The 24,495-nt window shown below is 41.3% G+C and overlaps 1 protein-coding gene across 4 annotated transcripts in view; it reads left to right on the top strand.

Annotated features, from left to right (window-relative positions):
* The window catches only part of LOC116623561 (solute carrier family 2, facilitated glucose transporter member 3), a 91,593-nt gene that overhangs the window by 55,539 nt on the left and 11,559 nt on the right, over nucleotides 1–24,495 (top strand). Inside the window, exon 1 of one of the 4 annotated variants that reach the window (XM_032390791.1) lies at nucleotides 23,667–23,973. The exons of the other annotated variants lie outside the window; for them this stretch is intronic. Coding sequence (XP_032246682.1) covers nucleotides 23,959–23,973 — 15 coding nt within the window. The 5' untranslated portion in view covers nucleotides 23,667–23,958. Of the gene's footprint in view, nucleotides 1–23,666; nucleotides 23,974–24,495 lie in introns of those variants that run through there. 4 annotated transcript variants of the gene reach the window in all.

The following is a 24,495-nucleotide window of genomic DNA, read 5'->3' on the forward strand; positions in this document are numbered from 1 at the left end:
AAGAATTTTGGCTAAGTCTACTCTGCCTGTGCTCTCTAAATGGAACAGCAAAGCCTGGATGACAGCACATCTGTTTACAACATGGTTTACTGAGTATTTTAAGCCCACTGTTGAGACCTATTGCCCAGAAGAAAACATTCCTTTCAAATATGACTGCTCATTGAGAATGCATCTGATCACCCAAGAGCTCTGATGGAGATGTCCAATGAGATTCACACTGTTTTCATTACTGCTAATACAACATCCATTCTGTAGCCTGTGGATCAAAGAATAAGTCTACTTCAAGTTTTATTATTTAAAAAATATATTTTGTGAGTCTGTAGCTAACATAGATAGTGATTTCTCTGATGCATCTGGGCAAAGTAAATTGAAAACCTTCTGGAAGGGATTCACCATTTTATTTATTTATTTATTTATTTATTTATTTATTTATTTATTTGACAGAGAGAGACACAACGAGAGAGCGAACACGAGCAGGGGGAGTGGGAGAGGGAGAAGCAGGCTTCCCACTGAGCAGAGAGCCCGATGTGGGGCTTGATCCCAGGACCCTGGGACCACGACCCGAGCCGAAGGCAGATGCTTAACGACTGAGCCACCCAGGCGCCCCGGGATTCACCATTTTAGATGCCATTAAGAACATTCATGATTCATGGGAAGAGGTCACAGTATCAACATGACCAGGAGTTTGGAAGAAGGTGATTTCAGCTCTCACTGATGACTTTGAGAAGTTCACGATCTCCGTGGAGAAGGAACTGCAGATGGGATGGAAACAGCAAGAGAACTGCAGTCGGAAGTGGAGCCTGAAGATGTGACTGAATTGCTCCAATCACATGATCAAACTTGAACAGATGAGGACTTGCTTCTTATGGAGGAGCAAAGAAAGTGGTTTCTTGAGATGGAATCTACTCCTGTTGAAGATGCTGTGAAGACTGTAGAAATGACAACAAAGGATTTAGAATATCACATAATCTTAGCTGATAAGACAGCAGTAGGGTTAGAGAGGATTGACTCCAATTTTTTTTTTTTTAAAGATTTTATTTATTGGGGCACCTGGGTGGCTCAGTCATTAAGCGTCTGCCTTCAGCTCAGGTTGTGATCCCAGGGTCCTGGGATCGAGCCCCGCATCGGGCTCCCTGCTCTGCGGGAGGCCTGCTTCTCCCTCTCGCACTCCCCCTGTTTGTGTTCCCTCCCTCGCTGTGTATCTGTCAGTCAAATAAATAAATAAAATCTTAAAAAAAAAGATTTTATTTATTTATTTGACAGAGAGATAGAGAGAGAGAACAAGTAGGCAGAGAGGCAGGCAGAGGGAGAGGGAGAAGCAGGCTCCCCGCCGAGCAGGGAGCCCAATGTGGGGCTTGATCCCGGGGACCCTGGGATCATGACCTGAGCCGAAGGCAGCTGCTTAACCAACTGAGCCACCCAGGCGCCCCGATTGACTCCAATTTTGAAAGAAGTTCTACTGTGAGTGAAATGCTATCGAACAGCATCGCACACTACAGAGAAATCATTTGTGAAAGGAAGAGTCAATCAATGGGGGGCAGACTTCACTGTTTTCTTATTTTAAGAAATTGTCCTGGGGTGCCTGGCTGGCACAGTTGGTAGAGAATGGGACTCTTGATCTGGGGTCTTGGGTTCAAGCCCCCATGTTGGGCCTGGAGCTTACTGAAGAAAGAGAGAGAGAGAGAGAGAGGAAAGGAAGAAAGAAAGGAAGAAAGAAAGAGAGAGAGAGAGAAAGAAAGAAAGAAAGAAAGAAAAGAAAGAAAGAAAGAAAGAAAGAAAGAAAGAAAGAAAGAAAGAAAGAAAGAAAGAAAGTTGCCACAACCACCCCAATCTTTAGCAACCACCACCCTAATCAGTCATCAGCCATCAACATCAAGGCAAGACCCTCCACCAGCAAAAAGAGTACCACTCACTGAAAGCTCAGATAATGGTTAGCATTTTTAAGCAATATTTTTTTAATTAAAGGATGTACATTATTTTTTAGGCATAGTGTTATTGCACATTTAAAGATTTATTTATTTATTTTAGAGAGAGTATGTGAGCGGGAGGAGGGGCAGTGAGGGAGAAAGGAGAGGGAGAGAATCTCAAGTAGACAGACACCATGCTGAGTGTGGAACTGGACAGGGGACTTGATCCCAGGACCCTGAAATCATGACCTAAGCCAAAATCAAGAGTCCAATGCTTCACGGACTGAGCCACCCAAGGCACCCCTATTGAACATTTAATAGATTACAGTATAGTGTACACATAACTTTATGTGTACCAGGAAACCAAAAAAAATTCATTTGAGTTGATTTATGATAATTGCTTTATTGCAGTTGTCTGGAACCAAACCTGCAGTATCACTGAGATATGCCTATATATGGCATTCTGCAAAAGGCAAAACTATGGAAACAGTAAAAACACTGGTTGCCAGGGGTTGGGGTGTTGCAGGGAGGATGGATGAATAGGCAGAGCACAGAGGTTTTTTAGGACAGTGAAATTATTCATTATGCTACTGCAATGATGGACACATGTCATTATACCTTTGTCCAAACCCATAAAATTTACAATACCACGAGTGAACCTTCATGTAAAGTATGGACTTGGGGTAACTCTGAGGTGTCAGTGTAGGTTTATCAGTCGTACAAATGTACTACACTCATGCAAAATGTTAATAATAGTAAAGCTGCTATGGTATATGGGAACTCTATGTACTTTTTTTCCCCCCAAAGATTTTATTTATTTATTTATTTATTTGAGAGACAGAGACAGAGAGCATGGGTGGGGGGAGGGGCAGAGGGAGAGGGAGAATCAGGCTTCCCACTGAGCAGGGAGCCCAATGCAGTGCTCCATCCCAGGACCCTGGGATCATGACCTGAGCTGAAGGCAGACGCTTAACTGGCTGAGCCACCAGGTGCCCCTGTATGTACTTTCTTCTCTGTTTATCTGTAAATTTAAAATTGCTCTCCCTATAATAAAGTCTATAAATAATAACATTAATAATAAAAACCCAAAACACTGGTTTATATGTTCCTCTCCATCCCCTTCCATGGGACCTTAAAGACAGAAACCATATCTTTTGTGTCCTCATAATCCCAGCATCTTAGGATGAGAGGAGAGTGCCCTATTGTTAGATATTTTTAACAATATCTCAGACTTCAGGGATGCCTGGGTGGCTCAGTAGATTAGGTGTCTACCTTAGGCTCGGGTCGTGATCCGGGGGTTCTGGGATCGAGCCCCACGTTGGGCTCCTTGCTCAGCGGGGAGCCTGCTTCTCCCTCTGCCTGCCGCTCCCCCTGCATGTGTGCTCTCTCTCTCTGACAAATAAATAAAATCTTTAAAAATATACATATATATCTCAGACTTCACATGTCTAAAACAAAGTCTTGATTTGACTCCTCAAACCTGCTCCTCTCTGTGCCTTCTTAATTGAGTAAATGGCAACCCCAGTTCCCCAGTTGATCAGGCCAAAACCCTGAAGATCATTTTTTACTCCTTTTTTTTCTCTCTCATACCCAACATGTAGACTATCAGTTAACCCTGTTGGTTCTAGATTTTTTTTTTTTTAAAGATTTTATTTATTTATTTGACAGAGAGAGACACAGCGAGAGAGGGAACACAAGCAGGGGGAGTGGGAGAGGGAGAAGCAGGCTTCCCACTGAGCAGGGAGCCCGATGCGGGGCTTGATCCCAGGACCCTGGAATCACGACCTGAGCTGAGGCAGACACTTAACGACTGAACCACCCAGGCGCCCCTCGATTTTTTTTTTTATAAGATTTTTATTTATTTATTTGAGTGAGGGAGAGAGAGAGAAAGAGAGAGAGCATGAGTGGGGTGGGGGCAGAAAGGCAAGCAGACTCCCCGCTGAGCACAGAGCTGATACGAGGCTCGATTCCAGGACCCTGAGATCATGACCTGAGCCGACGTCATATGCTTAACCAACTGAACCACCCAGGCGCCCCCTTGTTGGCCCTATCTTGAAAATACCTTTCAAATCCAACAACTTACTGCTTCCACTACTACTACTACTACTACCCTCTTTCAAGTCCTACCAACTTCAAGTCCTCATCATTTCTCACCTGGCCCAGTAGCTTCCTAATGGGTTTCCCCTCTTGCTCTCTGCTGGCATCTCCTCTATTCAACAGCAAACACTTTTTTGAAAACAGAAATACATTCATCCTAAGGCAGAATTTCTCTCCAGATATGAACCTGTGAAACCAAACAAGTTATGTGCTTCCAAAATACAATAGTGGGACAGGTGTAAGACAGACATTCTCTTTCCAAGGAAGAAATTGGAAAGAAGAAAGGGATGACGAGTACCAAACAAGTCTAAAACATAGCAAGGTAAATCCCATTAATTTTTTTCATTCTTTCTTATTGTGGTTTAAAGCACATAATATAAAATTTACCATCTTAACCATTTTTAAAAATATTTTATTTGTTTATTTGAGAGAGAGCACGAGAGGTGGGGAGGATAGAGGGAGAAGCAGACTCCCTGCTGAGCAAGGAGCTCAGTGCGGGACTCGATGCTGGAACTCTGGGATCATGACCTGAGCTGAAGGCAGTTGCTTAACCGACTGAGCCACCCAGGTGCCCCATCTTAACTACTTTTAAGTGTATAGTTCAGTAGTGTTAGGTATATTCATATTGTTATGAAACAAATATCCAGAATTTTTTCATCTTGCAAAACTGAAACTTTATACCCATTAAAGAGCTACTCCCCTTTTCTCCTTCCCTCCAGCTCCAGATTACTAATCTAGTGTCTATTTCTATGAATGAGGCTACTTTAGATACCTTCTGTAAGCGGAATCATATAGTATTTATCTCTTTATGATGGGCTTATTTCACTTAGCATAATGGCTTCAAGGTCAATCCATGTTGTAAGATGTGACAGGATTTCCTTCCTTTTTTAAGGCTGAATAATATTCCCGTGGATATTTATCTATTCATCTCTTTATGGCCACCTGGATTGCATCCACCTTTGGCTATTGTGAAGAGTACTAGGTGTGCTACACGAGTGTGCATATATTTCTGTTTAAGACCTTGCTTTCAGGGGGCGCCTGAGTGGCTCAGATGGTTGAGCATCTGCCTTCGGCTCAGGTCATGATCCCAGGGTCCTGGGATCGAGTCCCACATCGGGCTCCCTGCTCCTTGGGAGCCTGCTTCTCCCTCTGCCTCTCTCTCTCTCTGTTTCTCATGAATAAATAAATAAAATCTTTAAAAAAAAAAAAAAAAAGACCTTGCTTTCAGGGTACCTGAGTGGCTTAGTCATTAAGTGTCTGCCTTTAGCTCAGGTCATGATCCTGGAGTCCTGGATCGAGTCCCGCATCGGGCTCCCTGCTCCTCGGGGAGTCTGCTTCTCCATCTGCCCCTCCCCCCATGTGGTTTCTCCCTCCCTCTCTCTCTAATGAATAAATAAAATCCTTAATAAAAAAAAAAGACCTTGCTTTCAGTTCTTTTGGATATATACCTAGAAGGGAGATTGCTGGATCATAGGGTAGTTCTATTTTTAATTTTTTGAGGAACTACCATACTGTTCTCCATGACAATTGCACTACTTTACAATCCCACCAACAGTATACAAGAGTATTAATTTCTCCACATCCTCACCAACACTTGTTATTTTCTGTTGTTGTTTTTGATAGTGGCCATTATCATGGGTGTGAAGAGATTTCTCATTGTAGTTTTGATTTGAATTTCTTAATGATCAATGATGTTGAGCGTCTTTTCATATGCTCATATGCTGTTGGCCATTTGTGTATCATATTTGGAGAAATGTCTGTTCAAATCCTTTGCCCATTTTTAATCAGGTTATTTGAGTTAATCTGTTGTTGAGCTCTTTATATATTCCGGATATTAACCCCTCGTCAGATATATGATTTGCAAAATTTTCTTCCATTTCATAGGTAGCCTTTTCACCTTGTTGATTGTATCCTTTGAAGAACAAAAGTTTGTAAGGTTAATGTAGTCTCATTTGTCTATTTTTGCTTTTGTTGCCTGTGCTTTTGGTGTCAAATCCAAAAAATCCATGTTTCATTAGATTGAAGTCTCAAGATAACCCTCAGTGGCTCACTGCTCTGCCCTCGAGCCCCACTGAGGTGACAGGGTTGTCCCTTCAGTTGTGGAGGCCAGCCTGGCCCACTGAAATGGAGGAGGAGATGGCCTCCTTGAGGGCCCTTGTGCTCTGGGCCTGTGGTGGGAGTAGCAACTCTGCTGATCTCTGAATCAGCTTCAGTGACATTCTTACCTCTTATTGAAAGATAGGAAATGTTGATAGCTCTATTGTCCCATCCTGTAGAATCCTAGCAGACTTAGCCTTTCTTCATTTTGTCTTCTCTCTGTGCCCTTAGTCCAAGCTGGCCGTGTGTCTGCTGGCATAACGCCATCTCCATCCCCAGATTCTGCTAGGACGTCTGATGAAAGCCATGAGTTGTGTTCATGATCTCTTTATCAAATGATTTAACAATCACACACTTGGTGTCTTCTCCAGAGAAAGCATTCTTGTTTTTGTAATATAGATAGGCTAAGAATTTTCCAAATCTTCAGCTTCTGGTTCCTTTTTGCTTGACAATTCCTCTTTCAATTTATCTCACTCCTCTCATGTATTACTATAAGCGGCAAGGAGAAACCAAGTCATACCTTTAACACTGTGCTTTGAAATCTCAGCTAAATAGCCTATTTCATAGCAAACAAGTTCTAATTTCCACAGAGCACTGGAACACAATTCCACCAAGTTCTTTATCACTTTATAAGATCAGCTTTCCTCCAGTTTCCAATTGAGACCTCACCAGAATCACCTTTTTTTTTTTTTTTAAGATTTTTATTTATTTATTTGAGAGAGAGAGAGAGAGCACAAGCAGGGGGAGGGGTAAAGGGAGAGGGAGAAGCAGACCCCCTGTCGAGCAAAGAGCCCAATGTGGGGCTCGATTCCAGGAGTCCAGGATCATGACCTGATCCAAAGGCAGACGCTTAACCAACTGAGCCACCCAGGTGCCCCCAGAATCACCTTCCATATTCATATTCCCAACAACAATTTCTTCAAGGCAATCTAGGCTTTTTCTAGCATGTACCTCAAAATTCTCCCAGCCTCTACCCATTACTCAGTTCCAAAGGCACTTCCACATTTTTAGGTATCTGTTATAGCAGCACCTGATTTCTTGGTACCAAAATTTGCCAGGGTTCTCCAGAGAAACAGAACGAATAGGATGTGTGTATATGGAGAAAGATTTTTGTTTTAAGGAATTTGCTTACATAATTATTGAGGCTGGCAAGTCCATGCAGGGTGGGCCAGCAGGCTAGAAACTCTCTAAAGGCCATCTCCTGCAGAATTCTTGCTTGCTTGAAGGTGGGGCAGTGGAGGTTCGTTTTTTGTTTTATTCAGGCCTTCAACAGATTGAATGAGGTCCACCAACATTATGGAGGGCAATCTGCTTTATTCAAATTCCCTCAATTTAAATGTAAATCTCACTTGAAAACACCCCCCACAGAAACATCTAGAATAATATTTGACCAACTATCTAGGCACTGTGGCCCAGCCAAGTTGACATATAAAATTAACCATCACAGGGCACCTGGCTGGCTCAGTTGGTAGAGCATAAAATTCTTGATCTCAGGGTTGTGAGTTTGAGCCCCATGTTGGGTGTAGAGATTACTTGAAAATAAAATCTTAAAAAAAATAAAATAAAAAAACATCACATATGCTTTCCATATTAAAATTTAAGGTTAGGGCGCCTGGGTGGCTCAGTTGGTTAAGCGACTGCCTTCGGCTCAGGTCATGATCCTGGAGTCCCTGGATCGAGTCCCACATCAGGCTCCCTGCTCGGCGGGGAGTCTGCTTCTCCCTCTGACCCTCCCCCCTCTCATGTGCTCTCTCTCATTCTCTCTCTCTCAAATAAATAAATAAAATCTTAAAAATAAATAAATAAATAAAATAAAATAAAATAAAATAAAATAAAATTTAAGGTTAGGGTATGGACTATGAGCATCACTTGTTTTTAGTGACATTTGTATTACCTGCACCTAGAGCTGTACCTAGCATATAATGGGTAACAAATTGACTGACTAAATGAACAAATGTATGTATTTGCCAGGGCTTTAGAGTTTATCAGTTTTTTTCTTTTTTTCCTTTTCTTTCTTTCTTTTTTTTACATTATCTCATTTCTCCCAATAATTCCATGAACTGAGTATTATAGCCTCCAACTAAAATACTGAAGTTGAGACATAGAAAAGTTAAGTGACCTGTTCAAATGTCTAAATTCTAGTTCATGTTCCAGAGCTGGAACTCAGATTCTGTTCTTTTGACTTCCAATCCTCTGCTTAGTCAATTACACTAAACTGTAATTATTCTCTCTCTCCTACCTATTCTTCCTAGTGTTGATAATAAGAGGAAGTAGATAATGTAATAACCGCCAAGTCTCTGCTGGGTGTTGAGAAAGGTGTATAATGAGTGAGGAGAATATTTATGCCCCACCCAAGGCAGCTGTAATCAGTAAGGGGAGGTGTCAGAGAAGGAGCTTCAGCTTTAGTGGTAAATGATCATTTCAGGGGGGCGCCTGGGGGACTCAGTCGTTAAGCGGCTGCCTTCGGCTCAGGTCATGATCCCAGGGTCCTGGGATCGAGTCCCACATCGGGCTCCCTGCTCAGCGGGGAACCTGCTTCTCCCTCTCCCACTCCCCCTTCTTGTGATCCCTCTCTCGCTTTGTCTCTCTCTGTCAAATAAATAAAATCTTTAAAAAAAAAAAAAAGATCATTTCAGGGAAGCACTAAGATGCTCTGCAAGGAAAGAGTGCTTCTCTAATCCTGAAAGACCAGTTAAGAAAACACTAGAGAGTGTCTGTAAATATAAACCCAGATATTTTTTTTCTGTGTTGCTTATCTTTCAGAATTAGGTTGGCATATGGGGGAGGGCAGAGTATGGGGCTACTTGCGGGCAGCTATTGTATAAGGTAGTGGTATTTTTTAGTTTGAATTGTGACATAGATACTCACTTCCTTCTCTTAGGAACCTGGTTCTTCCTTTTTCTTCAGATCTTCCTTTGTCAACTATAGTGACCACTTATCTATCTAGATATTGTTTTGAGCATATTCTATCAGTATTATTATTGATTACTAACAATAAGCATAATATACATGATCTTTTGGCATGGTAAAATCAATTTAATCTCTGCCAAGTATTAAAAAATACTTGATTCAAAAAAATAATAATTAGGGGCACCTGGGTGGCTCAGTCGTTGGGCGTCTGCCTTCGGCTCAGGTCATGATCCCGGGGTTCTGGGATCGAGCCCCGCATTGGGCTCCCTGCTCAGCGGGAGGCCTTCTTCTCCCTCTCCCGCTCCCCCTGCTTGTGTTCCCTCTGTCATTGTCTCTCTCTGTCAAATAAATAAATAAAACTTTAAAAAAACAAAAAAACGGGGCGCCTGGGTGGCTCAGTCGTTAAGCATCTGCCTTCAGCTCAGGTCATGATCCTGGGGTCCTGGGATCGAGCCCCACATCGGGCTCCCTGCTCAGCGGGAGGCCTGCTTCTCCCTCTCCCGCTTCCCCTGCTTGTGTTCCCTCTCTCGCTATCTCTCTCTGTCAAATAAGTAAAATCCTAAAAACTACTACTACTACTACTAATAATAATAATTGGTATTGGCAAGCAGACTTAAAAGCATGAAGTGAAGTTTTTAAGGAAATGAGTACCAAATAAAAGTTTACATTCGAAGAAGTTTAGAGTATTGGTGTTCACTGGTTTTTCATGGGACATTCTTATCAACTGATTAATTGTTCAATAGAAATTAATCATTTGAGGGGCGCCTGGGTAGCCGGTCAGTTGAGCCTCTGCCTCTTGGTTTCAGTTCAGGTCGTGATCTCAGGGTGGTGAGATGGAGCCGGGAGTCAGCCTCCATGCTCAGCACGCAGCCTGCTTAAGACTCTTTCTCCCTTCCCCCCCACCCCCACCGCCCTACCGCGATCTCTCTAAAATAAATAAACAAATTTTTTTTTTAAATCTTGAAAAAAAAATTAATCACTTAATTTCATTAAAGGGGTAACAAGGAACAAGCCTAGTTGACTGATTAGGCGGGCTTAAAGGCAAGTTGTGCTAGTGAAACTGAAAAGAGATAGATTATAAAATTTTAATTGGCATTCTGGTTTACCAATAAGAGTGAAGAGTTTATGTTCAGTCAATATATTCTCTCCCATAGAGAACTGTCTGCCTCCAAAATGAAACTATTTAATTCCCCCCCAATATTTATCAAATGTCTACTGTACCACGTATTGAGAGGATGATGGAAAAGATGTTGGAGGAAGAGACACAGAAATGAAATGAGTACAGCCTCTGCTTTTAAGATTGGATAAGATTGGGGGCGCCTGGGTGGCTCAGTCGTTAGGCATCTGCCTTTGCCTTGGGTCATGATCCCAGGGTCCTGGGATCGAGCCCCGCATCGGGCTCCCTGCTCCGCGGGAAGCCTGCTTCTCCCTCTCCCACTCCCCTGCTTGTGTTCCCTCTCTCGCTGTGTCTCTCTCTGTCAAATAAATAAATAAAAATCTTTTTTAAATAAATAAATAAATAAATAAATAAATAAATAAATAAAACAAAGACTTTAAAAAAAAAGATTGGATAAGATTGTGTAGGAAATTGTTCATCTTTTCTTTTTTCTTTTTTTACATTTTTTTTTTTTTAGAACAGTTTTGGTTCACAGCAAAATTAATAGGAAGGTACAGAGATTTCCCATACACCTGTTACCCCCACACATGCATAGCATTCCCCATTATAAACATCTCCCACCAGAGTGGCACACTTGTTACAATTGATGAAGGTACGTTGACACATCATCATCACCCGAAGTCCGTACTTTTACAGTAGGATTCACTCTTGGCTTTGTACATTTTATGAATTTGGACACATGTATAAGGACATGTATCCATCATTTCAGCATCATATGGAATAGTTTCATTGCCCTAATAATCCTGTGTGCTCTACCTATTTATCTCTCCTCCCTCCCCCACCCCAAGTCCCTGGCAACCGGTGATCTTTGTACTATCTGCATAGTTTTGCCTTTTGCAGAATGTGAAATAGTTGGAACCATACAGGATGTAGTCTTTTCAGATTGGTTTCTGTCACTTAGTAATATGCATTTAAGGGTCCTCCATGTCTTTTCATAGCTCAATAGCTCATTTCTTTTTAGCACTGAATACTATTCCATTGTTTGATTGTACCACAGTTTGTTTATACATTCCCTTATTCAAAGATATCTTGGCTACTTCCAAGTTTTGGCAATTATGAATAAACTTATAAATATCTGTATGCAAGTTTTTGTGTGGACATAAATTTTCAACTCCTTTGAGTAAATACCAAGGAGCGGGATTGCTGGATTGTATGGTAGGTGTATGTTTAGTTTCGTAAGAAACCACCAAACTGTCTTCCAAAGTGGCTGTACCATTTTTGCAATCCCACTAGCAACGTATGAGATTTCTTGTTGCACCACATCCTCATCAGCATTTGGTATTGTCAGTGTTCCAGATTTTGGCCATTCTAATAGGTGTGAACTGGTATCTCGTTGTTTTTTGTTTTTTAAAGATTTTGAGAGAGAGTGAGAGTGAGTGCACAAGGGGGGGGAGGGGCAGAGAGAGAAGGAGAAGCAGACTCCCTGCTGAGCAGGGAGCCAGATGCGGGGCTCAATATCAGGACCCCAAGATCATCACCTGAGCCAAAGATAGATCCTCAACCAACTGAGCCACCCAGGTGCCCCTTGTTGTTGTTTTAATTTGTGTTTCTCTTATGACATTTGATGTGGAGCACCTTTTCATAGGCTTATTTGTCATCTGTATATCTTATTTGGGGCAGTGTTTCTGCTGAGGTCCTTGGCCTATTTTTTAATCAGGTTCGTTTTTTTTTTATTGTGCAATTTTACCAGCTCTTTGTATATTTTGGATAATGGTCCTTTATCAGATATTTTCTTCCAGTCTGTGGTTTGTCATCTTATTCTCTTGAAAGTGTCTTTTGCAGAGCAGAAATTTTAATTTAATTTTATTTTTTTAGAAGATTTTATTTATTTGACAGAGAGAGAGTACAAGCAGGGGGAGGGGCAGAGGGAGAAGCAGGCTCCCCACTGAGCAGGGAGCCCAATGCGGGGCTCGATCCCAGGACCCTGAAATCATGACCTGAGCTGAAGGCAGACGCTTAACCGACTGAGCCACCCAGGCACTCCAGAAGTTTTAATAAAGTTCAGCTTACCAAATACTGTTTTCATGGGTGGTGCCTTTGGTGTTCCATCTAAAAAAGTCATTGCCATACCCAAGGTAGTCTAGTTTTTCTTCTAGGAGTTTATTATCTTTGTGTTTCACATTTAGATCTATGATCCATTTTGAGTTAATTTTTATGAAAGATATAAGATCTGTTACTGGATTCTTTTTCCTTCCTTCTTTCTTTCTTTCATTTGTTCATTCGTTCATTCTTTTTTTTTTCTGCATGCAGACATCCTGTTGTTCCGCACCATTTGTCGAGAAGGGGACTATCTCTACTCCACTGTGTTGCCTTTGTTTCTTTGTAAAAACGCAGTCAGCTGCATTCATGTGGGTCTTTCTGGGCTCTCGATTCTGTCCCATTGATCTATTTGTCTGTTGTTTTCATCAATACCACGTCTTGATTACTGAGACTTTGTAGTAAGTCTCAAAGTCAGGTAGGTAATACCAGTTCTACAACTTTGTTGTTCTCCTTCAGTATTGTGTTGGCTATTCTGGGTCTTATGCCACTTCATATAAACTTTAGAATCAGTTTTGGGGTTTTTTTAAAGATTTTATTTATTTATTTGATAGAGCACAAGCAGGGGGAGCGGGAGAGGGAGAAACAGGCTCCCCTCTAGGCAGGGAGCCCGACACAGGGCTCGATCCCAGGACCCTGGGATCATGACCTGAGCTGAAGGCAGACGCTTAACCAACTGAGCCACCCAGGCGCCCCGAGAATCAGTTTTGTTTTTTTTTTTTTTTTAAAGATTTTATTTATTTATTTGAGAGAGAGAATGAGATACAGAGAGCATGAGAGGGGGGAGGGTCAGAGGGAGAAGCAGACTCCCTGCTGAGCAGGGAGCCTGATGTGGGACTCGATCCCGGGACTCCAGGATCATGACCTGAGCCGAAGGCAGTCGCTTAACCAACTGAGCCACCCAGGCGCCCCGAGAATCAGTTTTTTGATATCCACAAAGTAACTTACTGGGACATTGATTGAGATTGCATTGAATCTATATTTCAAGTTGGAAAGACTAACATCTTAACAATATTGAGTCTTTCTATCCATAAGCATAGACTACCTCTCCATTTATTTAGTTCTACTGATTTTATTCATCAGAATTTTGTAATTTTCTATGACGCCTGGGTGGCTCAGTCGGTTAAATGGCTGTCTTCAGCTCAGGTCATGATCCCAGGGTCCTGGGATCGAGTCCCGCATCGGGCTCCCTGCTCAGCAGGGAGCCTGCTTCTCCCTCTGCCTGCAGCTCCCCCTGCTTATACTCTCACTCACTCTCTCTCGCCCATGCTCTCTCTCTCTAGCAAATAAATAACTAAAATCTTTAAAAAAAAAAAAAAAAAAAGAATTTTGTAATTTTCCTCATGTAGCTCTTGTACATATTTTGTTAGATTTATATCTAAACATTTCCCTTTTGGGATGTTAATATAAATGGTATTGTGTTTTTAATGTCAAGTTCTACCTTTTTTGCTGGTATATACAACTGTGATTGACTTTTATATATTAACCTTGTATCTTGCAACCTTGCTACTATAATAACTTATTAGTTGTAGGAATTTTTTGTCAATTCCTTTGGATTTTGTTCTTATAGACAATCCTGTCATGTTCAAACTGTTTTATTTCTTCCTAATCTGTATGCCTTTTATTTTATTTTATTTTATTTTTTTAAAGATTTTATTTATTTGACAGAGAGAGACACAGCGAGAGAGGGAACACAAGCAAGGGGAGTGGGAGAGGGAGAAGCAGGCTTCCCGTGGAGCAGGGAGCCCAATGCGGGGCTCGATCCCAGGACCCTGGGATCATGACCTGGGCCGAAGGCAGACGCTTAACGGCTGAGCCACCCAGGCACCCCTCTGTATGCCTTTTATTTCCTTTCCCTGTCTTATTACATTAGCTAGTACTTCTAGCTAATGTTGAAAAGAAGTAGTGAGAGAGAACATTTCTACCTTGTTCCTGATCTTAGTGGGAAAGCTTTGGATTTTTCACCATTTCAGTATGTTGTTAGTTGTAGGTTTTTTCTTTATCAAGGAAGTTCCTCTATATTCCTAGTTTACTGAGAGTTTTTAATCATGAAAAAGTGTTGGATTTTGTCAAATTTTTCTGCATTTATTGAGACAACCATGTGACTTTTCTTTTTAACTTGCTGATATGATGGATTACATTAATTGATTTTCAAATATTGAACAGGCCTTGCATACCTGTAATAAATCCCAATTGGTGATGATGTATAATAATTCTTTTTATTTATTGTTGTATTATATTTGCTAATATGTTCTTAAGGACTTTTGTATCCATGTTCATGAGAGATATTGGTCTATAGTTGTCTTGTAATGTCTTTGGTCTGGTTTTGGTATTAGGGTAATGTTGTACTTACAGAGTGAGTTAAGAGAGAATTAGTTAGTCATCCTAATGGTGGGTAATATAAAATATTAACCATCAAATGAGTATTTTTGTTTAAGAAATACAGACCACTGGGGCGCCTGCATGGCTTGGTCAGTTGAGCATCTGACTCTTGGCTTCTGCTTGGGTAGTGATCTCAGGGTCATGAGGTTGAGCCCCCCACTGGGTTCTTTGCTCATCATAGAGTCGGCTCGTCCCTCCCCTTCCCCTTCTGCCCCTCCCCTGCTTGTGCACACACTCTTTCTCTCCCTCTAGGATGGATTAGTAAATAAATGTTTTTAAATATTTTATTTATTTATTTGCCAGAGAGAGAGAGCATGTACAAGCAGGGGGGAACGGCACAGAGAGGGAGAAGCAGACTCTCTGCTGAGCAAGGAGCCCGACACAGAACTCGATCCCAGGACTCTGGGATCATGACCTGAGTCAAAGGCAGATGCTTAACTGACTGAGCCACCCAGGCATCCCAATAAATAAATTTTTTTTTAAAAGAAGGGGGATAAAAAAACAAATACAGACCAGTGGGGTGCCTGGGTGGCTCAGTCACTTAAGCGTCTGACTCTTGATATCAGCTCAGGTCTTGACCTCAGGTTTGTGAGTTCAGGCCCCACATTGCCAAGCATGGAATCTACTTAAAAAACGAAAAGAAAAGGAATACAGGCCACTATTCTTTTGTTCGTTAACACATTCTTTTTAGAGTGACGCCTGGGTGGCTCAGTAGGTTAAGGTTCAGACTCTTGATTTCGGCTCAGGTCATGATCTCAGGATTCTGAGGTCTACCCCTGCATTGGGCTACATGCTGGGCAGAGAGCCTTCTTAAGATTCTCTCTCTCTCCCTCTCCCACTGTACCACCCCATAAAAAAAAAATCTTTTTAGAGACGGCCAGGATATAAATACAATTAAGACTACGTTCGGTGTGCCTGGCTGGTTCAGTCAGTAGAGCATGTGACTCTTGATCTCGAGGTTGTGAGTTTGAGTCTCACATTGGATGTAGAGATTACTTAAAAATAAAATCTTTAAAAAAAAAAAAAAGACTATGTTCAGTTCTATTTGAATCCTGAGAAATTACTCCCTGATCACCATTCATTTCTTCAGTTCTCTCAAAAACATTTATTTATAACTTACAGTGCATCAAATATTCAGAATATTGAGGCAAATAAGGTATAGGCATTGTTTTCAGGAAGCTCACAGTGTATTTGGGGACTAAATTTGTAAACTAGTAATAGCACAGCATTTTTTAAGTAATATATATACACAATAATATTGCACGGTAATAGATTTGTCTATGCTAAGTACATTTAGAAAGTATCCACTTTGAAACTGGCAACAGACCTAAACATAAAATTAGATGTTCTAACAGATAAGATATTGACCATTTCAAGATACCTATTTAGATTAGGAGTATAGCCTGTAGCATTAAAGAGTAAGGATAACAAGTCCTCAACAGTATGTGCTTACAAATGAACTGGTAATAGTCTAGACTATTACTAGAGGTTTGGGGTTTTTTTTTTAAGATTTTATTTATTTATTTGACAGAGAGAGTTAGCAAGAGCAGGAACACAAGCGGGGGAGTGGGAGAGGGAGAAGCAGGCTTCCTGCCAAGCAGGGAGCCCGATGTGGGGCTCGATCCCAGGACCCTGGGATCATGACCTGAGCCGAAGGCAGACGCCCAACGACTGAGCCACCGAGGCGCCCCTACTAGAGGTTTTTTTGTTTTGTTTTGTTTTAATGTCAAACAGAGGGCTTAGCTGACCGATTAGACAGAGCTTCAGAGATGGCTGGTGCCAATGAAACAGACATAAGACTGATTGTACATTTCTTTAAATTGGCTTTATGTTTTACCAATGAAAAATAAAGCCTCAGGAATGCTAGTATACTTATAATCTTTGAATACATTAAAGAATGATTATTGGGAAATAAAAGAAACTGTATCACCTTCATCAAGTTATCAAGCCACATCCATGTATATCCCTAAAAGAAGTTCATTTTCTAAGGAACCTTTTTTCAGACATCTACAAATCACTACCTTTATTAACAAATCATTTCTATAATCATGTTGTACAATTTACTAATTAGGAAGGTGCCTGGCTGACTCAGTCAGTGGAAAATTCGATTCTTGATCTCAGGGTTGTCAGTTTGAGCCCCATGTTGGGTGTAGAGATTATTTAAAAAAAAAAAAAAAACTTACACAAATTACTAATTAGGTTATAGATTGTTTAGATATTCAACAGCCCCAAGGATATGCTTTGGACATGTTTTATTCTGCTAATTTTTTTTTTAAGATTTTATTTATTTATTTAATTGACAGAGAGAGCGTGAGAGGGAACACAAGCAGGGGTAGTGGGAGAGGGAGAAGCAGACTCCCCATTGAGCAGGGAGCCCGATGCGGGGCTCGATCCCAGGACCCTGGGATCATGGCCTGAGCTGAAGGCAGTCCCTTAACCATCTGAGCCACCCAGGCGCCTTATTCAGCTAATTTAACCAACATTTTTTGTTCACCTATTTGTTGGGCACTGTGGATATGATAAAATCTCTGCCCTCGGAGTACTCAGAATTTAGAAAGGTAGGCAAATATGTTAACAAATAATTGCTATTGGGGCACCTGGGTGACTCAGTCTGTTAAGCGTCTGCCTTCGGCTCAGGTCATGATCCCAGGGTCCTGGAATCGAGCCCCGCATTGGGCTCCCTGCTCAGTGGGAAGCCTGCTTCTCCCTCTCCCTCTGCCCACTGCTCTGCCCACTTGTCCGCTCTCTCTCTTTGTCAAATAAATAAATAAATAATCTTAAAAACAAAACAAATAATTGCTATGGGATTTAGTAAGTACCTATAATATAGGTATGTTTGAGATAGATTGTGGCCCAAAGGAAACCATATCTTCTTAGGTTTATCTGGGAATGTTTCACAAAGGGGAAGAGATACTGGTTATTGTATGTATGACTAGGAGTTAGTCAGTTGGGAAGGATATTCAAGATGAAAGAGTACAAAAGAGTGAGTCTTTAATAACATGGTATTATGGGCTGACTTGTGTTCCCCCAAAATTCATATGGGAGGCTTAATCCCCAGTTCCTCAAAATGTGATTGTATTAGGAGACAGGGCCTTTAAAGAAGTGATTAAGTTAAAATGAGGCCTTTAGGTGGGCCCTAATCCAATCCTACTGACGTCCTTATTCAAGAGACACAGGGACGCATGCACACAGAGAAAAAGACCATCTACAAGTCAAGGAGAAAATCCTTAGGAGAAACCAAGCCTGACAACACCTTGATCTTTGACGCCCAGACTCCAGCATTGTTAAGAAAATAAATTTCTGTTGTTTAAGCCATCCAGTCTGTGGTATATTGTTAATGGCAGCCTTCAGTGTGTGTTTTTTCACACCACCAAGCAATTCCTCGATTCTCAGCTGATGATAACAGAATACCCTCCCAATTCAACTCAATTCTATCTACCCTGAGATAGAGTCAGGTGTCTCAGGTTAAGGGCCCAGCCCCACAAGACTGCCTCCCTCTCCCTCCACTTCAGAGGCCAGTGGCAAGCCCAGGTTATCAACTGCTGGAGATTAGAGGTTCCAACAACCCCCTCCTGGGGTTTGGTTAATCTGCTAGAGCAGCTGACAGAACTCAAAGAAACACTACTCACATTTATGAGTTTATTATAAAGGATATAATAAAGGATACAGATGTAGAGGTCCATAGGGCTGTTTGAGTGCAGTGTTTGAACACTGACAATTGGTTTAGTTTGGCTTGGGCAAAGGAGAGAGATATACCTAAAATGTGACTAGTGTGACTGAGGAGTTTAATTATTAATTGCATCCCATTTTAATTCATTTAGTTTGTTTTAATTCATTCACTTTAAAAATTGAAGCAGTGTTGGGGCACCTGGCTGGCTCCGTCCGTAGAGCACGCGACTCTTGATCTTGGGGTGTTAAATTTGAGTCCCATGTTGGGCATAGAGATTACATAAAAAAGAAGAAAGGAAGGAAGGAAGAAAGAGAGGGAGAGAGAGAGAGGAAGGAAGGGAAAGAGGAAGGGAGGGAGGAAGTGGGGGAAGGAGGAAAGGAAAGAAAGAAAAGGAAGGAAAGGAGGAAGGAAGGAAAGAAAGAAAAAGGAAGGAAGGAGGAAAGAGAAAATGACAGAAGTGATTAAAAAAATTGAAACAGTGTAAAAAAATTAGAAGTACTATAAAGTGTTTTTGTTAAACACAACTTCATTGTTTTAATCAGACTACATTTCACCTTAAATGCTGTGCTGTAAGTATAAAATACAGATTGGATTTTTAAGGTCTAGTACCAAAAAAAAAAAAAGAGAGAGAGAGAGAAATCTCTGATTAATAACTTTTATATTATGTACAGGTTGAAAGGACAATATTTGGTATATATTAGTTTAAATAAAATATAATATTGAAATGAACTCATTTCTTTTCACTCTTTTTAAATGTGACTACTGGAAAATTTTAAATTTCTTATGTGGCTCACATTATGTTTCTGTTGGACAGCACTGATCTAGACTTTATTCAATAACCATTGAAGATACATGAGTAGGAGAATGATATGATAGTGATTTTGATGTAGTGTAATTCATCTAGCACTGGTACGTGATAGATTGATTTTTGAAGGAAATTGGAGGAGGGGAGAGCCCCTTAGAAAGTGATACGGGTCTGAGAGCTCGGATTAGGTGCTTCAGGATCAACTGGAGTGATGAATGGTTGAAACCCAGTTTAGACAGGAAAATCAACATTTCTCAAATTTTTTCTTTCTTTACCCTGGTGTTTTCACATTCAAGATGAATTTTGACTACACCTAACCCAGTAGAGGAAGATTAGTAAATAACATGCAACAAAAGTTGTTCTTTATGAGAAAAATTACAAATGCAAGCAAAGAGTAGAATTAACTCTGGCAATCTTTAAAGTAGGCATGAGCTTTTTTGTGTGTGCCTTGAAATGCCATTACAATGTTCTATGAAAGAGGCAGTTTTCTCTGTCTTTAACTCTCCGTGTTTAAAGTCCTGTATTCCTTGATTTTGGGATTTTTTGGTTTGTTTGTTTTCCTACTCAGTTATCACAGTAGCAAACATCCTCCCACAGAGCAGCAAGAAGCTAGGATTGAGATGTATGGTCTGCAGATATCTGTGTTTGGACCTAAGAGATTTCAGACCATTATTCATTCATTACTTTTCTTCTTAGCAAACCTACATTAAACTATTAGGTGGGAATTTCATAACATTTCTTCCCAATCTATTCCATTTTTAAATGTATCCACCACATTTCTTCTTTTGTTTTCAGTAAAGATGGAAGAACACCTCACAGGACTCAAATGATACAGGACCCCCATGTTGTAGGACCTTTACCTTGCTGGCCTTCCCTTAGCATAATCACCAGATTAATCACCAGAGTTGTAACTCCGGGCTGACTGGAGCTGGGATTCTAGTGAGACCTGCTCTCAAAGTGCATCGAAGACCCCAATCAACCAACTGATCTCCCTAAAACATCAGTTGTATTGCACAACTGTTATCTATTGCCCAGGGTGAGGATTGCTTAACTTGGGCGTCTCTTACTCTGGGAATAAGCCCAGCCCTGACTGGTTTCTGGTCAGCACTTTATCAGATCCCTCTTACTCAAGAAGCATTTACCGCAACACATTCAGCACGCTTTTAGATGCTTGAGATTCAGTTGAATTCCAGTTGTAACCTTTAAAAGTACATATATTGCTAGAAGTAGAATGCTGTCCCTATTAACTTGCTTAACTTTTTTTTTTTAATTTTTTTTTTTTTTTTTAAGATTTTATTTGCAAGAGAGAGAATGAGAGACAGAGAGCACGAGAGGGAGGAGGGTCAGAGGGAGAAGCAGACTCCCCGCTGAGCAGGGAGCCCGATGTGGGACTCGATCCCGGGACTCCAGGATCATGACCTGAGCCGAAGGCAGTCGCTTAACCAACTGAGCCACCCAGGCGCCCCTAACTTGCTTAACTTTTTGAAAGGTAATTTTCTCAGGCTGAGTTGGCCAGACAAAATATATTTCAGATCTGTCTCCCTTTCACCCTCCCTCCTTTTTCACCAAGAAGAAAATATTCTACAGAATTCACACATCTAAAACTTAACCTTCAGTGTTGTCTTTCTCCATAGCTGTTTTACACAAATTAATTTGGGACACATAAATTCTGCGCCTTCACAATTACATTTATTCTTTCATTAACCATTGGGCAAATAATTACCGGGGCAGATACTGTGTTCTGAAATTATACTGGAGCCCGCTCTGGGTAAATGAAGGGGGCACTACGGACCAACTTTGTCCTTTTACTCATTTAATTTGCTCTTGCAAAACATAAAGACTAATTATACTAAACCTAGGAAGAGGAAGGAAGAAAAGATAAAGTGATTTAGAGCCAAGAGTGACACTGTGAGACAAGTAATAAAGAAAAGCAAAGATAAGAAAGGACCTAGAAAAGACCGGAGGCAAACAGAGCATCATGGTCGTCTTACTCTAAGCAAGGTCCAGCCACAAGCCTCATGTGGCTGCTGAGTACCTACATGTGGCTAGTGCAACTGAGAAACTGAATTGTTGGTTTTTATTAATTTAAAATCAGAGCAATTTAAAATATTTTCCCATCAAACACAACTTTGTTGTTTTGATAGATGCCATATTTAACTGTAGAAAACTTAGAGTCTAAAAATGGAGATGTGTTAATAAATGTGAAAGATACACTGAATTTCAAAGACTTAGTGGGGCGGGGAATAAACTACCTTAGTAATAGTTGTTATATTGATGTCATACTGAAATGATATTATTTGGGCTATAGTGGGTCAAATAAAATAATTATTTAAATTAACCTCTGTTGTTTCTTTTAAAATTTTTAATGTGGCTACTAGCAAATTTTATATTACATAAATAGCTTGGATTATATTTCTATTGGACTTCACAGCCATACAGGATATTCTTTGTCCTTTGGCAGCTAAATTCAGTTGCTGTGGTAACTAAGGGGCCTCTAGGCTCAGTGTTTCCTGGAAGGACAGGAATGAGGTGGGGGAGGGGAGGTGTGACCTCAGGGAAGGTTTTCTTGGATGTCACGTTTCACTCATACTTGGTTCTCTCAGCTAACAGATTTAGAAAATATCCTCATTTTTTAAAAAAAGAGAGAGAGACAACATAATCTGGTTTGTTTCAGGTACAGGAGCATCAGTTTGAATTCTAGGCGCGCAACCAAAACCCAAAAGAAAGATGCACTTACACCAGTTTACCAACTAGGAAAATTAGGTCCCATTACTGTGCTCGGTCGCTGCTCATCCTCTTCCCGCATAGTGAAGTTGTTGCTAGGCTACAAATTAACGGTGTTAGGAAATTGACCATTGATATTCCCGCCCTGCCTCCACTCCCCCAACCCTCCCCCCCGCCCCCCGCCAGCAAAGCCTTGATACTATCTCTCACTTCCAAATCTTTAATCAGAACTAAATTGTTTTCTTCATTTACTCTCACCCTGGGGCCTTCTCCCTCTCTCTCCTTTCATTATCCTTCATCTTCCTCAGTTCACATTTTTCTTACCTGTTTTTCCTACTCATCTTGCTCAATCTTCTTGTATGGCTGAGTAATCAAATACTTATCTCACACTTCTTTCAAGAAATTCACAGTCCGTAATTAATAGGCTATTGATCATTCTCTCCAGTTGTGTAAGAATCAGTTGGGCTTGTCCGTTTTTTATTTTGTAAGTAGTAGAAGTGTTACAGGATTTTTGTCCCCTTAGTGCCTGAGGTCCTTGGTCATGCAGCTTTGAAGACGAAGACTGGTGGGCAGCAAAGAAAAGTTTATTGAGTAAGAGAAACCTCCTGGAGTGGGAGGGGGATGGGCCCTGAATGGGTTGCCCCCAGAGTTTCTAAGTTTAGGGGTTTTTGTGAGCTCTTTTGAGGAATTATCTTAAGCAATCAGGGTGTGCTGAGTTGTGCCAATTAGGGCTATGGTCAGGAAATCTGTCTATTAGGTTAATGTCTCTATGCTGATAGTCTTTTTTGATGTCTGGGGGCTTATGTCTTAACTGTCCCTTGCCCGTGATAGGGACAAGTGCTTTGTGGTTAATTGTCTTATTTTAGGACGTTTTGCAGAAGTCATTTCTGCAAAGGCTGCAAAGCAAAATAGTGTAGTCCTGTCTAAGCTGCAGAACAGGATGTCAGTGCAATTTTATTTTAGCTGCCCTGACTCCATATTTTCTTGTTGGGGACCCTGACCACCTAACTGTCCAACTAACTCCTAACAGAATAAGAAGGGAAATGCTATAAATTCCTTAAAAGCCAGGACATTTTTTGTCCTACATACTGATGAATCCCCAACTTCTTGGAGAGTAACTGACATGTAGTGTGCACGCAGCAAACACCTATTTAACTGAATTTGGTCATGGTTCCATCTCTAGATGCTATAAACCTGAGACTAGAGGCAAACCATTGCAGAATGGGTAGGATTCAGAATAGGTGGTACGGTGAATGCCATATTAAGGAGTTTGAATTGTATCCCATAAGCAGTTGATTCTCTCCTTCCTGCAACCCAGGAGAGTTGGTCTGGCTCCCAGATACTGAGGTTTTCTTCCTCCCAGGAGAGATTGTGCTAATCAGAGGACAAGGAGAGCCAAAAACTGGCCCAATTCTTCCCTTGCTAGCTTTTCTTCTCCAGACTGCCCTTCCTTTCCCTTCAAGATTGTAGACCCAGCCTATAATCAAAAAGCAGCTGATAAATTCATAGCATTGTGAATCTTTCTGCTTACACTCCTTCAAACAACCTTAACTCTCAGAGAGTAGCACCCAGTCGACTTTATCTTATATAAATAGCATTTAGTCTCATCTCTTTATAGATTGGCTTAATTCCCAGCAGATGTGAGAGCAAAAACTGAAGTGAATTTGCCCTCCCTCCAGGCTTTTCTGGTAGCATTTTGTCTGTGAAACTAAGAGGCTATTGCAGCTATTACAAGAGGGAAGGAGGACGAGCTTTAAAAAAAAAAAAAAAAAACAGGGGGGAGGGGTATGGGATGGGGTTTAAAAGGGGGGGGGGGGGGGAAGGGGGAGGGAGTTGTTGCCTAGGGCGGGGACAGAGTTTGAGGTCACAAAATTCCGAGAGGTCACGGGATCCTTCGAGCTGGTGTGGGGTGGGGCTGGGGGGGTGGGTGGCTAGTCTCCCTTGCAGGCTCCACCCTTTGCAGAGATTATAAATGCGTGGCTGGAGCGCACTAACGGTGAGTGAGGGTGAGATGTGCATCGGTGCTGGGCACCGGGAATAAAACTTGTTGCCGAGAAGGACATTTTGGAGACTTTGTTGACTGGAAGAGGTGTCTCTGGGATTCCCACTCCTAGATCTTTGCTGAAGATTGGAAAAGAATTGAATTAGGGCCATGGGGACACAGAAGGTAAGACTAATACAATTACAGTTATTTTTGCTTGTTTGGGGTACACTCAGAAAGGCCGACCTTAATGGAGATTGCTGCGCTCTGTTTTATTCTAAGTCATCTAGCCACCTTCAGGCCTTTTCGTTTCTTCCCCAGCCTGTGATGCCATGGTTCCTCCAGTTTTCTTTGGATGTCACAGCCTGTAAAGGACTTATCCTAGTCCCACTCACCTTCCTGTCACAGGGAGAGTCACCTGGAGAAGTTTTGTATGTTTCTCAGGGTTGTTGGTGGTTTTGTTTTGTTTTGTTTTTTAACATAATCACATGCTGCGGAGGATCTGGGGGTGAGATGGTTGAGTGTTCCAGGCTGCTTGGCTGTGTTGATTACAAATGTGGGTCTCATGAGCCAGCAGGAAGATTCCTCTGGAAGCATTAAACCTTGAAAGGACCTGGGATTTGTTTGAGGGAATGGGCCAATGTCCAGCCATCTATTCTATAACGTATACAAGTCTGTGGATACTAAGAGAGAATCCCAGTTGTACCA

This window comes from Phoca vitulina, unplaced genomic scaffold (assembly GCF_004348235.1).
Source record: "Phoca vitulina isolate PV1807 unplaced genomic scaffold, GSC_HSeal_1.0 scaffold59, whole genome shotgun sequence".
Classification (NCBI taxonomy): Eukaryota; Metazoa; Chordata; class Mammalia; order Carnivora; family Phocidae; genus Phoca; species Phoca vitulina.